Below are 19,498 nucleotides of genomic sequence, written 5' to 3'. Positions count from 1 at the left end.
AAGCATATACACCTGATGGGCAGTGTGGGGAAATGCATATTAGTTCAGTGTAAAATACAGTGGTGCCCCGCATGACGACGATAATTTGTTCCATGAAAATTGGTGTTTAGCGAACTCATCGTCTAGCGAAAAGCATTTCCCCACTGGAATGCATTGAAACCTGTTTAATGCGTTCCAATGGGGAAAATTGTCGTCATCCAGCGAAGATCGCCCATAGGGAAGCCGCTTCGCAAAGTGCCGATCACCTGTTTTAAATCGCTATGTTGCGAAAAATGGGCCCCAAAACACCCGTCCAGCGAAGATCGCCTCTAGGGAAGCCATTTTGTGAAGCTGACAATCAGCTGTAAAGATCGTCGTCTTGTGAAAATATGGTCTGCGAAGCACGGACCAACTCGTCGTCCAGCGAAATTCCCCCATAAGAATCACTGTTTTGCAAAGCAAAACGGCAGTCGCAAAACCTCGTCGTCATGCAGATTCGTCGTTTTGAGGGGTAATCATCTTGCGAGGTACCACTGTATAGTATAAAAGGCAACTGCATACAGACAGAATAGTCTGAAAAGTGCTTAGTGACAACTTGAGATGTTTCACACTACAAGAGCTCCTTTAGCTCCTAAAATTTTAAGTATTAATATATGATAAAAATGGAAAATCTGTGGACATCCAGACGTTGTTGGACCAGTCCCTATTAATTTTAGCCAGCATACTCAACAGTCAGGCTTGATGGGAGTTACAATTCTGCAGTCACAATCTCCCCATGCCCATGATTGTCCAGAACAACATGACATGATGCCAGGTTTAGCCTTATCTAAAGAAGACTCATGCAACCAAATGAATTTCAGTTAATCATGACAATTTTAAGTCCTATTTATTACAATGGTCTGCTCTATGTACGGCTAAATTTAGATAGAACCTATGAAGTTGCACTGCTGACTATGGGCTTGTCTACACGGGCTAATTGGAGCAGGCTGATCTGGCTAAATAAGGTCAGTACTGTATATATAAACATAAACTTAATCAGACAAGGTACAGCAAGGAATGGGGCCATAGCCTGTGCTGGATGGGGTTATGCTCCCTCCGAGAATACAGGTGCACAGCTTGGGGGATGCTCCTGGGTTCATCTCTGAGCTTGGCTACCCAGGTTTTGGCAGTGGCCAGGAATGCCTTTGCAGTTAAAACTGCGTGGCAGCTGTGCCTGTTCCTAGAAAGGCCTGATCTGGCCTTGGTGACACATGCCTTAGTTACATCTCATGCTCTATGTGGAGCTGCCTTTGGGAAGTATTCATTGGTTCCTAAATGCTGCAGCCAGATTGTCAACCAGGGCTGGTTACAAGGATCACAAAATTGCCCCGTTACAGCAATTCCATTGGCTGCTGATATGTTTCTGGGCACAATTCAAAGTGCTATTTTTAATCTATAAAGCCCTAAATGGCTTGGGTCCAAGCTACCGGTATCTCAAGGACTATATCTCTCTATTTTACTTTTTTTTTTTTTTTTTTTTTGGTAAGTAATGCAGTTTATCAGTGATGCTGTAATGCAATGTAATTTTTTTCTTACTTCCTTTACCCCTCCACAGAGAAATTTCCCAATATCATGAAATGGTTGTTTTCTCAAGCCACTTGATGATATGGGAAATTCAAAGAGGAAGGCAAATTGACAGTGGAGGGCTCACACTGGTTCATTTCCAGCAATTGCAAGGACTGGAAATGAACCAAAACTGAGTGATTCTACCTGTACCTAAGAAATGGAAGCCCCTGCCAGGGACTAAGGAAGCGTACACAGGAATGCTCTAGGGGCAGTTTCATTTTAGCAAAGAGGCTATCTGATCACCGGCTTTAGGAGTGAAGCAACTTGTCCCAGCAGCAGATCAAACAGCAGGCTAAGTGCTCATGTAGTCACCTTCTATATTTCTTCAAATAACATTTCTCATTAATAACAGAATTATAACTTACCTCTCCCATGAGTCTGTTGAACAGCTATTGCTATCAGACCTATTTCTTGTGATATCTTATATATCAACCTGTAATTATATTTTAAAAAGAATATTTCTGTTAGAACACTATGTGGCCTTCATACTGTTATAGGTACAGGTTAAACAGGTAACAGAAAAATTGAAAAGGAAAATTTATAGAAAACTAGCAGATGAAACCTTTTATGACAGAAAAGAGACCACTAATACGTGATTATACCTACAACTAGCTTCATAAGCGCTTGTTCTAACTAGAATATATCACTATCTTTTCTAAGTGACAACTGACAATTTCAAACATTTGTTTCTACTCACAGCAGATTAATAACTGTACTCCTGAATATACCAACAGCAGTTTCTGATTATTTAGAAAGTCAGTATGATGGCAATAAAGCAGTTTTAAAAAGACACTATCCCTGGAGAACTAATTATGATTTAACTACAGAAAATAAATCTACACCTTCTGAGAGCTCTAGAGAACACTGGTTTATTTAGGCTTGTGCTATACTTTTAATTTTTTTTCTTTTAAAAGAATACAGCTTTCCTTCTGGGGATAAGGAGAAAGTAATGCATATTCAAACCACCACCAAATGAGTCAATGTTAACTTAAATCTTGCTGTAAGAATATTCCTTAGAATGCCACATTAATAGCATGAAAATTTATTTTATTTTAAGGTTAAATTTATCTAACAGAAAAAGTTAACATGTCGTTACATCCATTGGCTAAGGCTTAAATTATTAAAGGGCAGAAGGTAGTTTTACTGTGAAACAACAACTCACATATAAAGCAATTTTTTCCCCTGATTTTTGCAAGATGCAAGGACCTCTGGAATTAAGCTGGTGAAATGGTGTGGAACAGCAGAGAGTGCCTCCTTTGCTACTTCCTAATTCATTTCTACCTAGGTCTGAATAATAATGTTTCATCAAGAGTTCCAGGTAGGTAAAGAACAAAAAACATAATGCTAAGCAGTATTTTCAAATATCTTTGCATAGCAGCTGAGTTGTTCATGTAACTGTAAAAAGAGCAAGTTTTCATTACAAGCGCCAAGAAGACCTGTCAATTAACTACAAAAACATGAACTACAGCAGTCATAATACAATGTTTTCTCCCTTTAATGCAAATATCAGTGAGAGTGGTTTTTTTTAAGCAAAGGCCAAAATACCTCTTTGCCAGTTCCACATCCATTATACATTAAATAGAGCTTGGTAATTGTTTCTCTTGGCCACGATGAATTGCCTATTGAGACCATCCACCATCAACTGCTGCTGTTAAAGTACATTTTGGTTGTGCTGTGAACTGAAAGAGAGGTTCTTTGTATCCACTGAGGTTTAATATTGTCTTCTAGAAATGCTGCAGGTTAGCATCCAATACTACTTCAGCTTCAATGACACATTCATGTTACAAAAAAAGGAAAGCTAATTTAAATGTGGAAATGGTACTGTGGACAGTTTATAAATACAGTTGAAGCAACTTGGAGCCCCTCACCTTCTCTCTAGGCTCTACATAACAGACAAGTTATATATTGCAAGTCTGAGGAACAAAAATCAGGAAAGGAAAAAAGTTAGTTTTAACACCAAACACAGGATGGCAGAACAACGAAGTGATTAAGGAAACATATGTATAGAATTGCTAAGTGGCTTGGCTGGAGTTACTAGAGCATACTAATGATAAAACTGAGCTCCTGTGCTACCAAAGGCCAAGAAGAAATTTGGTAAGGAGTGACACAACATAGAGAAGTTGCTAATACCTAGACTGAGCCGACTGGAGACAGACAGATTTATTTATGCTATGTGAGATAACTCAAGGGCATTACCACACACTTCCAAGACCACAATAAATTGCTTGTGAATTCTGTATTTCTGTACTACAAAGAAGCAATTGTAAATACTTTTTCCTTCTATGTGTTAGCGTACTATGAGTACTGAAGCAAGGAAAGGAAAGAGCAATCTTTTTAAACTGACCTCAACAGGAAAAACAGAATGTAAGGTTTAGAGCCTTTCAGAACTTTTACTCATCCAGAAATGGAGACATGACAGGCAGAACAACCTACAGCTTGGTTACAACCTATCACATTAAAAATGCAGGTGTTGCAATCATTTCATGTCTATGATATGTTAAATGTATCTTTAACACATCCTAGAAATGCTGAATATTGATCAACACATGAATTACAGAAATACTTATAGTTCCATAGATAGTTATGTTCTGTCAAGTTGGAACTGACTTAAAGTAACTCCAACAGGGCTTATATGGTAAGTAAGATATTTAAAGAGTGCTTTTACCAGTTCCATTCCCCAGTGAGTTTTCATGGCTAAGTGGGAATTCAAACCCCCGTTTCCAGAATCCTAGTCTGCACTCTTTCCTCTACCCCACATTGGGTATAATTCCACATATGACAGAAATAATACGAATTAAGCACAAGAATAAAACAGATCCATAGGCTTATTTTCAGAAAAACTAAGAAAAGGGTCTGTATATTTAATATATATTAAATATATTTTCACATAACTGTTTCGTTCAACTGTTATTTTCAGTTTCTGGTTCAAGATTAAGTGTCATTTTTGAAAGCTTATTAATATATGCTGTCAAGAAAGCATTATTTTTCCCAGCTTTTAAGTGAGAATTTCGATTGAAGTATAGAAATTTTAATAAATTGAAAAATCTGAGATTGATATTTTTAACTCAAAATGGTATCTCTACTTTATGTCTAATTGCTGCTTCACTTTAAAATGTTGAAGCATTTAATTATTAAGCATTATAGGTTAGTTTAAATTTCTAATGTGAAGGGAAAAACAGTTAAACCAGACTTTTTTAATGGTCCTGAACCAACCTACTAAGCATTTTTCACAAAAATACTTATAGCATAGATTAAAACTCGTACTAGCTTAATACAGAATAGTTAACTGAAATTTCATCGTCTAAAGACACTCCGGCTTATAGCCAGTAAATGACTTTTATTATACCTACTTAAAACTGGAAGTAAAACCACAGAAACAATGTTTGACTAATGTTAATGACCTGACATCTATAAATTTCACTGATGTTGTGGCTTTCAGACTGAAACTCTCATTAATGCACCCTGCTGTTATGGTATTGCAGAGGTATTACAAAAAGCAACATTACAGTCCAGATGTTGAAAAACCTGGGCATCAGAAGTCACTTTTACCATTTTTACTTTGGGCAGTTTGGAAATTATTCTCTCCATATGTATGCATCACTTAAGGAAATCTTCACTTCCATCTACAATGGTTCAAAACATTTCAAATACTGACTATTTTTAAAATATAAATTTAAAATTTATTCAAGTCACCTAAGTAGCTTAACTACTGCACAAGCGTTGCAGTTCAGGACACACTTTCTTCCTTCTTTAACAGTATTGCACACTCAATGTACTGCAAGACAGGGCATTTAAAATTTAAATCCCTACTAAAGTTCTACTTATTTACGTGAAGAGGCCTTGTTACTTTGGCAGGTGTTTGAAACTGCCAGCAGCTCAGTACTAAGGTGATGGTTTGTTCAGAATCTGACAAACAGCAGTACTGTACAGTAGTTGAAAATAAAGTCTGAATTCTTATGCATCTTATGTTGCAATAGATTTCCAATACTGGATTGCATGAGGAAAGGAGAGAGGTTTCCCCAGCTCATTCCAAGAAATGGCAGGAGACAGAAGACCACAATATGGATCAGAGAAATTAATTTGATGCTTGGGCTTTCCTCATTAACTGATTCATTACTGTATTTAGATACATAGTCAAGACACCATAATCAACACACAACCTGGGGTATCTTCAATTGTGATTCAAATCTGGTTACAAGGAGCATGTTACTCCCTTATTACAACAGCTTAAGAAATGTGCTTACGTTCCTATTTATTATTAAATTACTATCCCTTCGTTCCTCCAAAGAGCTCAGTGTATCATACAGAGTAAGGCTTTCCTTCTCCTTCTCCCCATTTTATGGTCACAACAACCATTTGAGATAGATCAAGCTAAAAGATTGTAACTGGTCCCTAGGTCACCCAAAAATTAACCCTCTTGCAGAATGTAATTTACTTGGTACTGCTATATGTAAAGCAACACTTATATCTTGCCCACTTTCCCAGTACTAGAGAACAAATCAGCCAAACTAGAGATAGAATAAAACTATGTAAGAATTCTGTTACACATACAAAAAATTCTTGCATGGCCAGATGGGCTCTCTTTTTAGCTCCTTCTAAACTATGTTTATTACTGAACATTTCGGATGATACTTCAAAAATAATTCCTTATATTTCAGTAGAGTGGAAGAATTATATTGACCTAATTTTAAACTTTTATTTTCTATAGGAACAGATATGGGTGTGTGGTCTTAGAGGAGGGACTGGGGGCCTCTCTCAGAATGAACAAACATAATTATTATCAACAACACGTTTATCTAATTTTTTTTTTAAAAATATTTATTTTTAAATCATGACAATCCATCATGTTACAAGTAATAAATACAACATTTAACACTGTAATCTATCATCTTTCTTGTTATGTAATTTAACTGTTGACCACCTGCTATTCCCCACATTTCACAAAGTCATATTTACACCATTCCCCATTTCATCTTAAAGAAATATCGACCAACAATCTAAATGCTCCAAATTGTTTTCTAAACCACGTGTCTTGACATTTATTTTATTGGCATATTCTAATAAAGGCTTTCAGCTTTCGGTGAATTGACTATGCCTTATTTCACCTCTATATAATCTAATTTTACAGTTAGTCTGAAAGTTTTACCTCACCTTTTAAAAAACATCTATTTTTCTTGTGCTGATTGTATTCCTATAAATCATATGAGATACAAAAAAAGAGAAAGCATACTTTTAAATATATTACAGATTATATTTTATTACAATTAACAATAAAGTGATGAATTCTGGCCACGATGAATCCCTCTACAATCAGCAACAGCTAGTTTATATTATGTCCCATCTGAAATAACTACCCTACTAACAGCACTATCTTGTTAAAAACTGACATAAAACAAATTGTTGCTATTTATTTCATTTCCTAAATTCTGTTTTTTCTGATTTCTTCCCACAGTTCAGTATAGTGCTTCTTCAATTTAGCAGGTAAGAAGTCTTGGGAAATTAAGTCTAGGGAAATTATAGAAGCATTACTATAGTAACCAAACAAAAAGACCAGTATTAGATAACTTAGACTGCAATCCTATATATATTTACCCTCATTTAATTTCACTTAATTTAATAGGACTTACTTCTGAGGAGAAGTACATACAGTAAAGGGGCCAAGAAATGCATTCACATAGGAGCAAGCTCTGCGAGAGTTGCCAACAAAATGCCAGTGAAATCTGAAAGGTTGATTCACTCAATGGAAAAATTCCAAAACGCTCAAGCTTAAAGAATCACTTTATTCAATAAATTCATTTCCCTGTTAACATTGTCAAGGCTACATGTTACATAAAAAGAGAGAGCATGCAATATACATGTGAGAGAAGGTAAGGACTTTATATTGTTGTCATCTTAAATTATTGTTTAAAAACCAGTCTGCTTTTGTACTGATGAGCATGTCTTCTCATGAACCACTTTAACTTAAATGATAATGGTGCTGGTGGGAACACATTCTGGTTACATAGAACGGGAAATGGAAGAAAAAAAAGTTGATCGAGCTGATCCTTTTGTTGAAATATTTTAAACAGTCTTTAAAATTATATTTTTACCAGGTATAAGGTGTTCAAAGCAAAATAAATTGACTGAATACATGCTTGGATAACCTGGGTATACTTGTTCTTTAGACCAAAAAATCTGATGGTTAGCTTAGACTTGCCAGTTATAATTGGTTATTCTTATTCGGGGGGGGGGGGGGTTGCTCTAAGAAATGTGCTTAAGTCAACTTATAGCAACCCTAACATGCCTTTCAAGGTAAGTGAGATATTTAAGGAGTGATTCCACTTCCCCAGTGAGCTTCCTTGGCCAAGTGGGGATTTGAACCCTGTTCTCCAGAGTCCTAGTCCGTCACTTTATCCAGTACACCACAATGGGAATCTAAACGTAAAAGTAGTAAGAGATTAAAACATAATGATTTGTACATGTTTCTTTGGTTACCAAAAACCTGTGCACAGAAGAACAAAATAATACAGTACTTATTCCAGCATATACAGTATTTAACTCTCTCACTACAATCAGTGGGGCTGCCTTTGAAAAGTGTATGGAAACATCAGCGGGTTCAAAACGCTGCAGCCAAACTACTGACTGGCACTGGTTACAAGGAGCATGTTACTCCCTTATTACAACAGCTTAATTGACTGTCAGTCTGTTTCTGGAAGGGACGTGGTGGTGCTGCGGGCTAAACAGCAGAAGCCTGTGCTGCAGGGTCAGAAGACCAGCAGTCGTAAGTTCGAATCCACGCGACGGAGTAAGCGCCCGTCGCTTGTCCCAGCTCCCGCCAACCTAGCGGTTCGAAAGCATGCAAATGCAAGTAGATCAATAGGGACCACCTCGGTGGGAAGATAACATGTTCCGTGTCTAAGTCGCACTGGCCATGTGAGCACGGAAGATTGTCTTCGGACAAAACTCTGGCTCTATGGCTTGGAAACGGGGATGAGCACTGTCATGGTTTAGGTTATTGAAGCTAGAATGTAATTTTTGAATGGGATATGTAGTACTGAACAATGTAAAATGGATTCCATATTGGTTCTCTGTATAAATGATTTCTGCATGCTGACAGTGTGTTTTTGCAGAGGGATGTGGGAATGTTCTCTTGTAGGCCTGATTACATTCTTAGATAAGAAGACTGGTCATTTGTTTTGGGGGAGTGCAGACAAATCTAGGAAAACAACAGGTTTCCAATGAGAAGAGAAGAGAGAAGATAAAGAGGGACTGTTTACCTAACTCCATGCCGTGATTGGATGACAGCGTGAGAGACGGAGAAGAAGGGGGGTTTCCAGCTAAGCTTGAAAAAGGAACTCTTACCATGGACAATAGCTCACTTTTTCTTTTCATTCTTGGCTTTTTGAACTACAGTTATGCTAGGTCTGGTTGCCTGCTGTGCAGTGCAGGTAACAAACTGATAGAGATGTAGGAGTTTAGGTAGAAAGGGAGGCTTTAAGCCCCCCTAATATAGCTTTTTATAGATTTTTCTAGGATTTTTAGTGTTTTTGTATTTAGAAAGAATTTATTGCTTCATTTATATTTTGTATTATTCCTTGAAAATGATAACATGCTGGCTTATGCATTAAACTGACTTTATTTTGTGAATTTCTATATTTTTCTTAATAAAATACTAATTATAAAAATCAAATGGTCTCTTGAACAGTGGAGCTATCTTATCATTACCCTGAGGGGGATTTATAAGGCCACATTTTGCTACTGAGTCCTATCCAGACTGAGCTAAGTATGTCTACTGACTACAAAGCTCATGTGCCTTTTTGGTAATTTTCTAAAGTTGCAGAAGTATATTTTTAGGGCAGACTTGTAAGCAGAACTGTTGGGGCGGCCCTTGGCTGAAGTTATCAGGACTCGACTTAGCCTAATGAGGGAGCACAAGCTTCTAATTACTCTCTGTCCGACCGGTCAAGCATCTCTTAGGAGAACTGATTGCTGACAAGCACTGCCCCCTAGAGTCGAACACGACTGGACAAAAATTGTCAAGGGGAACCTTTACCTTTACCTGTTTCTGGGCTCAATTCAAACTGCTGGTTATTGCCTATAAAGCCCTGTACAGCTTGGGCTGTACAGGGGTTATTACATATAAAGCTATTTCAAGGATTATATCTCCCTTGATGAGCCTGCTTGAATTTTAAGATCATCAGGACAGTCCCTCGTTTCAGTCCCACAGGTGTTTTTGATAGAGATATGGGAGAGGGCTTCCTCTGTTGCTGCTATCAAACTTTGGACTCCCTCCCACAAACGGCCAGGCTGGCCCCATCTTTGCTGTCCTTCCACAAGCAGACAAGGACTTTTCTCTTCATGAAAGCTTTCCGGAAGTGCTGGATGATGGGAGGAGGGCTAACGTCTCTATCTTTAAGAACAGCAAAGAATAGGAGCCAGAGAACAACAGACCAGTCAATCTGGCATCAATTCCAGGAAAAATTCTGGATCAGATTATACACCTATCATTCCGCAAGAAGCACTTTGCATTTTTTTATCAGTGACCTCCCTGACAGAGGGAGGGAATTATGTGGAGATAATGTATCTTGACTTCAGCAAAGACTTTGTTAAAGTGCCCCACAATATTCCGATTAGCAAGCAAACTAGGTATGGGTTGGATAGAACAACTGTCAAGTGGATACATTTGGTGAACGAATCATACTCAGGGAGTGCTTATCAATGGCTTCTTCTCTGAGAGGAAGTAACCAGTGGGGTATCACAAGGCTTACAGGAAGCCAGATTAGGGTGCATTCAGAAAAAAAATTTAACTGGTAGAACAGTATGAGATTGGAACGTGGTGAACGCTCCTATGCTGGAGGCATTCAAGAGACAACTGGACAACCATCTGCCAGATCTGCTTTGATCTCAATTCCTGCATTGGGCATGGGATTAGACTTGATGGCCTTATAGGCCCCTTCCCACTCAATTGTTCTATGAGTCTATGATTCCCATAGAGACTGGCTGCCTGTGTGGGGTGTTAAATAGATTGTTGTGCCTTACTGCTTTGAATGCATTTTTGGTGTTACTTCTGTTTACCATTTTTAGTATGGTTTTTAAATTTCTTTTTTAGTATTTGTATATTTACTGCTGTTAATTATGTAAGGCGCCTCGGGTCCTTCTTAAGAAGAAAGGAATAGTAAAAATATTATAAACATACAAACAAACATTCTGGTTGTGCACTATACAGCATAAGTCCAGGCTACTTGAACGGTACCACCCATATGAGCTTACACGGCTTTTAAGATCTTTCGAGGAGGCCCTTTTCTTGGTTTCACCACCTTCCCAAGCTCATTTGCTGAGGTGATGGGAGAGGGCCTTCTCAGTGGTTGCTCCAAGGCTTTGGAATGAACTGCCCTGACAAGCCAGGTTGGTCTTAACCAACTTGTCCTTCTATCATGGCAACTGGGCTTCTTTCTTGCTAGGAGTTCCCTGATATATCCTCCATATTGCTTTCACTTCCCCCTGGTCTGAACAGGCTCATTATATGAACAAAGGACCGGGGGGTGAGTGAAAATCCCACTTCTGCAGTCCTTCTCCACCCATTGTCATGGGTCACTAACAGTCGTTAACAGCGTTCTTTCTGGTGGGTGTAGTCCCGATCTTTCTGAGGGTGGCTGAAAGGGCAGAATGGTAAATAGGAGATTTGGTAGGAGACCGCTTGATCCCCTCAGAATGAAGAAGCTACCTGGATGAGTAGAGAAACATTTCAACCTAATAAGAAAGAAGTCCAGTTGCCATGACTCAACTTCCAGATAACCTCACCTGGGTGACTGAGAACCTTCACAGACACATTGCCCTCCTATTATTAGGAAAAAACCTTTTTCAGGCAGGTTTTTAAGCAGCAAGTGAGGGACTAGAAAATGCTATACAGTGGTGCCCCACTAGACGATTACCTCGCAAAATGATGAATCCGCATGACTATGAGTTTATCGCTATAGCGCTTCGCAAAACAGTGTTTGCTATGGGTGATTTTTGCTATACAATGTTTCGGTCCGTGCTTCGCAAGACTTTTTTTTTGGGGGGGGGGACCGATTTTCGCAAGACAACGATTTTAACAGCTAGGTCCACGACTCGCAAAACGGGTGTTTTCAGGACCGATTTTCGCAAGACAGCGATTTTAACAGCTTATCAGTGCTTCGCAAAGCAGTTTCTCTATGGGCGATTTTCGCAAAACGACAACAATTTGTCCCCATTGGAACGCATTAAATGGATTTCAATGCATTCCAATCTGGAACCGCATTTCGCAAGACGATGTTTTCACAAGACAGCAATTTTTGCTGAACGGATTAACATCGTCTTGCGGGGCAACATTGTATTTATGAAATGTAGATAACTTAAAATGTTTTTTAAATTATTTTTAATCTTAGTTTTAATCTTGATTGATGTTCAATTACTTTTTTATGTAGCTTTGTATAGTCTTTTGTACTTATTATTGTAGAATCGTAATTGCTTTGAGCTGCCTTGGGTCTGCTATAGGGAGAAAAAAACAGCATATGGATAGATAGACAGAAAGAAAGAACATTGGATGTCACTGATAATGTCTCTATTCAGAATAACACTGTCACTTGAATCAGCATGTGGTCCTCTAAAGCTATTTTTGGAGTATACACTGAAAAGCAATGCTGCCATATTTGTCTTCGTAACTCTATAACTCCAGTCATCTGACCTTCAACATTTACTGCAGGTTATTGCAAGTACAGGTTGTCAATTATATAAACTGAATATAGACCTTTGTTTAACAATAACTCCAACAGCTTACCATGTTGGACTTTGTCATAGGTTTTCTTGCAGACAGCAAAGCAAGCATATATATATCCATGTTCATGTCACAGCATTTCTCCTTAAGGGCATGGGGACAGGATACGGTTTTCAGTTTCTAAAACCTCATATGAATCCAAACTGCATGTCTCCTGGTCTTTCTTTACAATTCTTACACATTCTGCCCACTATAATCTTCAGGAAAATCTTACACAAATAGATCATTGAGTTTATTATTCTGAAGTAACTACAAGCTCTGGCATTTTTTTCTTTTCCAGAAATGTAATGAAAGTCAGTATCAGCCAAATTTTAGGAATGATACTTGTTTTGCACTTTTGACTTTAAAAATGCACTAAAATACATGTTATCATCTCTTACTTGTGCAAAATAAATCATAAGTGGGATTATGACATTTTCTGTCAACTGTAATGCATTTCAGATTTGAATTTATCTCTAATTTTATTTAATTACTTATGTAAAATATTTTTACCCTTGAAAGGACCCGATGTAGCTGTAAACCCAGAATTTACATTTGGTAAAATATATTCTACTGGTCTGCTATCTTCAGACAGTTCTTTAACATATTTACTCCACACTGTGATTTTACAATTGCTGTTATGTATCAGATAAATATTCCTACAAATTAATAGTGGCATCATCATTTTCTGAATTTGTTTGCTACTTCCTTTATCTTTTCATGCACATTAGAGCATTCATGGACTTTTTCTAGGTTTTTCATTTCTTCATATTGCTTGGATGGCCATTTTTTATTTTCTTTCTCTTGTTTTGAATGTTGCTCTCTAATTCTTTGATACAGTCTCCCCCCCCCCCCAATTTCCATCTCTCTTTCATGAACTCTAATATTTCTTCTATCACCTATTTCTTTTTTTCTACCTTTGCATTTTTGAGGTTCATCATCTACTAATAGTCACATCTACCAATATCTCTGTCAGTTTAGAATAAGTTACAGTTACATCTAAGCTATTTGAGTATATCATCTTTTTGATGTCTTCACTTTTTGAACTTTCACTTAATAATAGTAAATGCAAGGGATCATAAAACTAATATCTATGTTTCACATACTTTATTTCTTTAATTTGATTCAAACTATATTGACAAAATGATTATAAGCTGCATTTGTGTCAGCTGTGGGATATATTTTACTGACTTAAAACTGCTTCTGCACCTCTTATTAACTAAGATATAATATGTCTGATTTCTTACAATGCTATGTGTAGTGCCATTTTGCTGGAACTTCCACGTGTACAGTCTCCTTGGTGGTAATTCCAACACAGCAATGATGACTACAAACTGTTCTTCACAGAACTGGTCCGTCTGTTCCCCACATTCATTTTGTGTTCCAGACAGATATTTTCCAGCCAAATCTCCATGGGTATCTTTCCGTTCTTAAAATCCTCCATTATGAAATTTGGACATTGCTTTCTATAATATTTTATAATAGCTCTGAGTTCTTCATATAATTTTATCTTTCTCAGCTGTTGGGGCATTTATATATACGATGCTGATGTCTTTGGAATTTCTCCTTGGTTAGATAACAGAGTAAGGAATGGAGTTTGGAGCAGCTATATTTGCATTAGTTGTTACTATGATGGCAACTCCATAACAGCATTGTGCATCATTCCTGCATGAATAAAACACAGTATGTACACCAGCTGTCTATACCTGGCTGGATTCTGGCCACAAAACTTCACTTACTCCAGGGATATGAAGGTTCATCTTTCCCCCACCACTTTATTGTAGATTTTTCCTGCAACATCCTCATACATTCCAAATTACCATATTTTCCCATGTATACGATGATACTTTTGTCTAAAATCTTTAGACTAAAAATTGAGAGTCGCCTTATACACGAAAGTAAGCCAAGGAGAGAACTGCACAATTACAAAACTGCCCATACCTTGCCTCTGCAAACATGCTTCCTTCAGTCATGAGGCTTAGCTGCCTCCAATCATGAGGCTTAGCTTCCTACAGTCAGGAGACATAGCTTCCTCCAATCATGAGCCTTATGTAACTGATGTAAGCTGATGCTGAACAAGCCAATTGGAACACACCTTGTTGGAGGTGGAGCAAGTAGGCAGTGCTCAGATGCAACAGGAACTGGTAATGTCCGAGTGTTCTGAGCTGAGAGGCTGAATAGTGATATGCTCAAAGCTAAGTGTGATGCATAATATGACAGTACTGGTATGTAAATTTTACCTAATTACTATTTTAAAATGTATTCTGTTTTGTTTAAAATACTGATTTCTTAATTTGGGTTAGAAAAGTGGAGGCGTCTTATACATGGGGCGTCTTATACACAGAAAATACAGTACCAATCTATAAATTCAATGTAGAAATTTCAATGTAGAAATTCTTAGCATCCTATGAACTAAGATGCTAGAAGGCCATTTTTACATTGTATAAATGTGGTGAGGGGCTTTTTTACATTTCTGTCCAGCTATGAAGAGCACATGGGTCAGCATATATGCACTTCAGTGAGTACTGCTACCATATATCTCTGTCAACTGAGTATCAGGCAGTAAATTAACAAGAGCCTTGGAAAAGCCAGTAGCCTTGGGACAGAGGAACATAACCAGGAAGCCTGTGGAGTCTTGATGAAATGAATCTCTAACCCTCCCATTCAACTTTGGGCAGCAGCAATGTCCATACCAAAAGCAAAGAACACTAGCTGGGCATTAGTATGGAAAACTGTGAGTGTGGAAACACCAGTGAAATGTGGAAGTCCACAGTATACAAACACATTGTGTCTTTTAAGTATACACAACACTGCTATACAGAAAGAAATGTTCTACAAAGAACCCATATAAAATTATAGATTGGAATAATATGTGGAAAGCATATTAGATGTTTCTTATTGTTGTACCTCAGACAACCTGGCAAAACAATATTTCAAAAGAGAACTTATTTTCTGACAATGGGAAACATCACAGATGAAACTGAACTTAATCAATTTATCTTTGTTCATTTCCTTGCTCAGACTAGCAAGAAGAGATGTCCATAGTGCTTCTTTCTATGATGAAAACATCCATCTACTGGGAGGGAGATCAGATGGGCAGTTCTTTTCACATAGGCCACCAAGCGATCTCATCTGCTAACAATTTCTCACTAATACAAATCTGAGCTGGATTCATGCTAATGATATAGGTCAAAAACATATGTTTCTAATACATTACTTATAATTTTAAAAATTTGCCTTAGAATCCTGTTGAACAGCATGGTTTAGGAAATTTAACCTTGCTTACATAGAAGACCATTCTCCCTTTAGCACATACCTTTCTTAAATCATTACTAGACTGTTCATCATTGCTTGCTTCTGAATTTTGGACCAAAGATTACACAGTGTAACACTTCAAGGGGAAAAAACAGCCTTAAAAGAACAAATCTAAGATTTTAGGTGTTGTACTTTGGGTAATACTGATAGCATACTGAATTGCAAAAATGCAACATTAAGCTATAAATTTAAGACAATTAAAAGGAGGGGGCAATAAATGAAAGGATGAGTATTCTTGACCTTGGTGACTGGTAAGATTACAGTACTTCCATTTTAACTGCAATACGGAGAAGCAAACATATGAAAATCTGAGTAGCCAGTCCACCAAAGTCACAAGTTAAGGTTACAAACTAATCTATAAAATGACATTTGAAAGCATTTTAGTAGTAGTCCCCCAACAGACATTTCTCTCTATATATATGTGGTCAAGTTATTTAAAAAATCCCACCAAATCTGAAATAGGACATGCACATTTCTATAAAAGAAGAGTCTTTTACAATAACCATATTGGATTTCACTCCAAACCTCCTCCTATGACAAATTCCTTCAAGGATGAAGGAATGTGGTAAATATACAGTTCAAGGAAAGTCCTGGAACTGTACATCTATTACTTGTTGACATCTTATAATAAAAAATTAGGTCATAGAGCACTATTGCATAGGTGAAGCCAAACCTCAGCTCAAATAAAATATGTGGTGACAGAAATTCTATGTTCTCTTCATACACTTTAATCAAGTTTGCAGATTTCTACTAGCAGAAAGGAAAATCTATCAGTGCACAGAAATAAAAAGTGCTTGTTGTTTAGTCATTAAGTTGTGTCCGACTCTTCATGACCCCATGGACCAGAGTATGCCAGGCCCTCCTGTCTTCCACTGCTTCCCGGAGTTTGGTCATCGTCATCTCGTCCTCTGTCATTCCATTCTCCTCTTCACTCTTTCCCAACATCAGGGTCTTTTCCAGGGAGTCTTTTCTTCTCATGAGATGGCCAAAGTATTGGAGCCTTAGCTTCAGGATCTGTCCTTCCAGTGAGCATTCAGGGTTGATTTCCTTCAAAATGGATAGGTTTTGTTCTCTTTGCAGTCCACGGGACTCTCAAGAGTCTCCTCCAGCACCATAATTCAAAAGCATCAATTCTTCGGCAGTCAGCCTTCTTTATGATCCAGCTCTCACTTCCATATATCTCTATTGGAAAAATTGTAGCTTTGAGTATGCGGACCTTTGTTGGCAAGGTGATGTCTTTGCTTTTTAAGATGCTGTCTGGATTTGTCATCGTTTTCCTCCCAAGAAGCAGGCGTCTTTTAATTTCGTGGCTGCTGTCACCATCTGCAGTGATCATGGAGCCCAAGAAAGTAAAATCTGTCACTGCTGCCATATCTTCCCCTTCTATTTACCAGGAGGTGATAGGACCAGTGGCCATCATCTTAGTTTGTTTTTGTTTTTTTAATGTTGAGCTTCAGACCATTTTTGGTGCTCTCCTCTTTCACCCTCATTAAGAGGTTATTTAATTCCTCCCACTTTCTGCCATCAGAGCGGTATCATCTGCATATCTGAGGTTGTTGATATTTCTTCCGGCAATCTTAATTCCAGCCACAAGGGCCAGGGATCATTGCACAAAAAAAGACCAGCTAACGACACCCATCAATCACAGTGACAGATAATCTCTCCCCCCCCATCACAACAAAAACGTGCTGATCACCCTATCTCCTGAAAAAAGACAAAAGCTGTTTCCCACACCTATAAATACTATCCAACAAACACCAACAGAGCATGGACAGAGTTCCAACTCCAGTCCTCTGAAGATGCCGGCCACAGAGACTGGCGAAACCTTAGGAGGAACAACCTTCAGAACACGGCCAAAGAGCCTGAAAAACCCACAATAACCAATCTTAATTCCAGCTTGGGATTCCTCCAGTCCTGCCTTTTGCATGATGTATTCTACATAGAAGTTAAATAAGCAGGGAGACAATATACAGCCTTGTTGTATTCCTTTTGAACCAATCAGTTGTTCCATATCCAGTTCTAACTGTTGCTTCCTGTCCCACGTATAGGTTTCTCAGGAGATAGATAAGGTGGTCAGGCACTCCCATTTCTTTAAGAACTTGCCATAGTTTGCTGTGGTCCACACAGTCAAAGGCTTTTGCGTAGTCAATGAGACAAATGTTTTCCTGGAACTCTCTGGCTTTCTCCATAATCCAGCGTATGTTAGCAATTTGGTCTCTAGTTCCTTTGCCCCTTCGAAATCCAGCTTGTACTTCTGGCAGTACAAGCGTACTTTATATTATTTCAAAAGTACATATAGTCCAAGACTTCCTCACTGTTTAAAAAAGGGGGCGGGAAATATTTTTAAGCATCATACTTAACATACCTATGAGAGACAAGCAATTCTGCAAATAGTAAAGTAAGTCACACATCAAACAGGATAGTAATATATAGAATTTTCTCTTTAACACACTTACATGAGCCCTCTGACAGGAAGTGCTTTCCATAGCAACTTTAACATTTTATATAAAACAAACTTTATTTACTAGATTTTGACAGCACATCTATATGTGAAAAGTACTTTTACAGCTATTTTGTCCCTGACACATTTTAAAGACAGGAACGTATTTGAACTGTATTGCATAGAGGGGCAATAGGTCTCATTCTATTGACTCCACCAAACAGGCTGGATCCAACTCATTCTCACATTGTTGTAATTTGTTTTCAATGAATTCATGACTAACTTGTCATAGATCCAACCCATGATTATTACCACTGAAAAAGCTCACAAGAGACTGAAAAAGCACATCATGTATTTCTAAGGTTTTTCTAACATAAAAACTTTTATTTCTCTGAGACCAGTATTTGCCACACACTTTGTCAAGGCTCCACTGCAATTCAGCTGTTCACACGGCTGCCCGCTTTTCAGAATTAAGTTTCTAATACCACCAAAAGCTCTACAGCCCTTGAATCGTTTTCCCTCAAGTGTCTGATATGAACACTTTAGCTACTTCAGAGCATGCTGAAGGTAACATAAATGCTATAAAGACTCAGTTTCCATGAATTCTGTGAGGAACACATATACAGTGGTGCCTGGACATATGAACACCCCTACTTATGACCATTTCGAGTTACGACCAGCTCCAGCTGCAAAATTTTGCTTCAACTTGCGGCCGGAGCTTCCCGTTACAAACAGAAAAAGGCAGGGAAAAAAGGTGGGGAATTCAAATTGCTAACTGTTGGTAGGTGAAGAGGCTGCTTCTTTGTAGCTCTTTCGCCCCAACGGTTAGAATGAGTGCAATTGGAGGAGGCTTCAGACTGCCTGGTAAGGTAAGGTGCTGCTTTCTGCTTTATAAACTGTTCTGGGTGGTTTTGCAGCATGGTTTTGGGCTGGGTGTGGGATTATGTTTGTATGCTGTGATGGGTCTTGCAGGGTTTGTTTTTGGTGTTTCCCCCCCCATTTCCGATGGGTCTTGGGGGGTTGTTTGCTTTTTGGGTCCCCCCCCCCCATTTCCAATGAGTCTTACGGGGTTTGTTTGCTTTTTGCTTGCTTTTCTTGCATTTCTGAAGGGTCTTGCACGGTTTGCTTGCTTTCTGCTTTGCTTTTTTTGCATTTTCGATGGGTCTTGCAAGGTTTATTTGCTTTCTGCTTTGCTTTTTTTGCATTTCTGATGGGTCTTGCATGGTTTGTTTGCTTTCTGCTTTGCTTTTCTTGCATTTCTGAAGGGTCTTGCACGGTTTGCTTGCTTTCTGCTTTGCTTTTTTTGCATTTCTGATGGGTCTTGCATGGTTTGTTTGCTTTCTGCTTTGCTTTTCTTGCATTTCTGAAGGGTCTTGCACGGTTTGCTTGCTTTCTGCTTTGCTTTT

The 19,498-nt window shown here is 38.2% G+C and overlaps 1 protein-coding gene across 5 annotated transcripts in view; it reads right to left on the bottom strand.

Annotated features, from left to right (window-relative positions):
• Positions 1-19,498, bottom strand: part of HLCS (holocarboxylase synthetase) — a 123,148-nt gene that overhangs the window by 19,284 nt on the left and 84,366 nt on the right. For all 5 annotated transcript variants that reach the window (XR_012085121.2, XR_002300166.3, XM_072994124.2 and 2 more), the window contains exon 7: positions 1,950-2,017. Coding sequence is in view for 3 of the 5 variants with exons in the window: in XM_072994124.2 (XP_072850225.1) it covers positions 1,950-2,017 (68 nt within the window). In the remaining 2 variants the exon portion in view is untranslated. The remainder of the gene's footprint in view (positions 1-1,949; positions 2,018-19,498) is intronic.

This window comes from Pogona vitticeps, chromosome 3 (assembly GCF_051106095.1).
Source record: "Pogona vitticeps strain Pit_001003342236 chromosome 3, PviZW2.1, whole genome shotgun sequence".
Lineage (NCBI taxonomy): Eukaryota > Metazoa > Chordata > Lepidosauria > Squamata > Agamidae > Pogona > Pogona vitticeps.
Note: the sequence above shows the minus strand (reverse complement) of the source record. Positions and strands in the feature narration are given on the sequence as shown.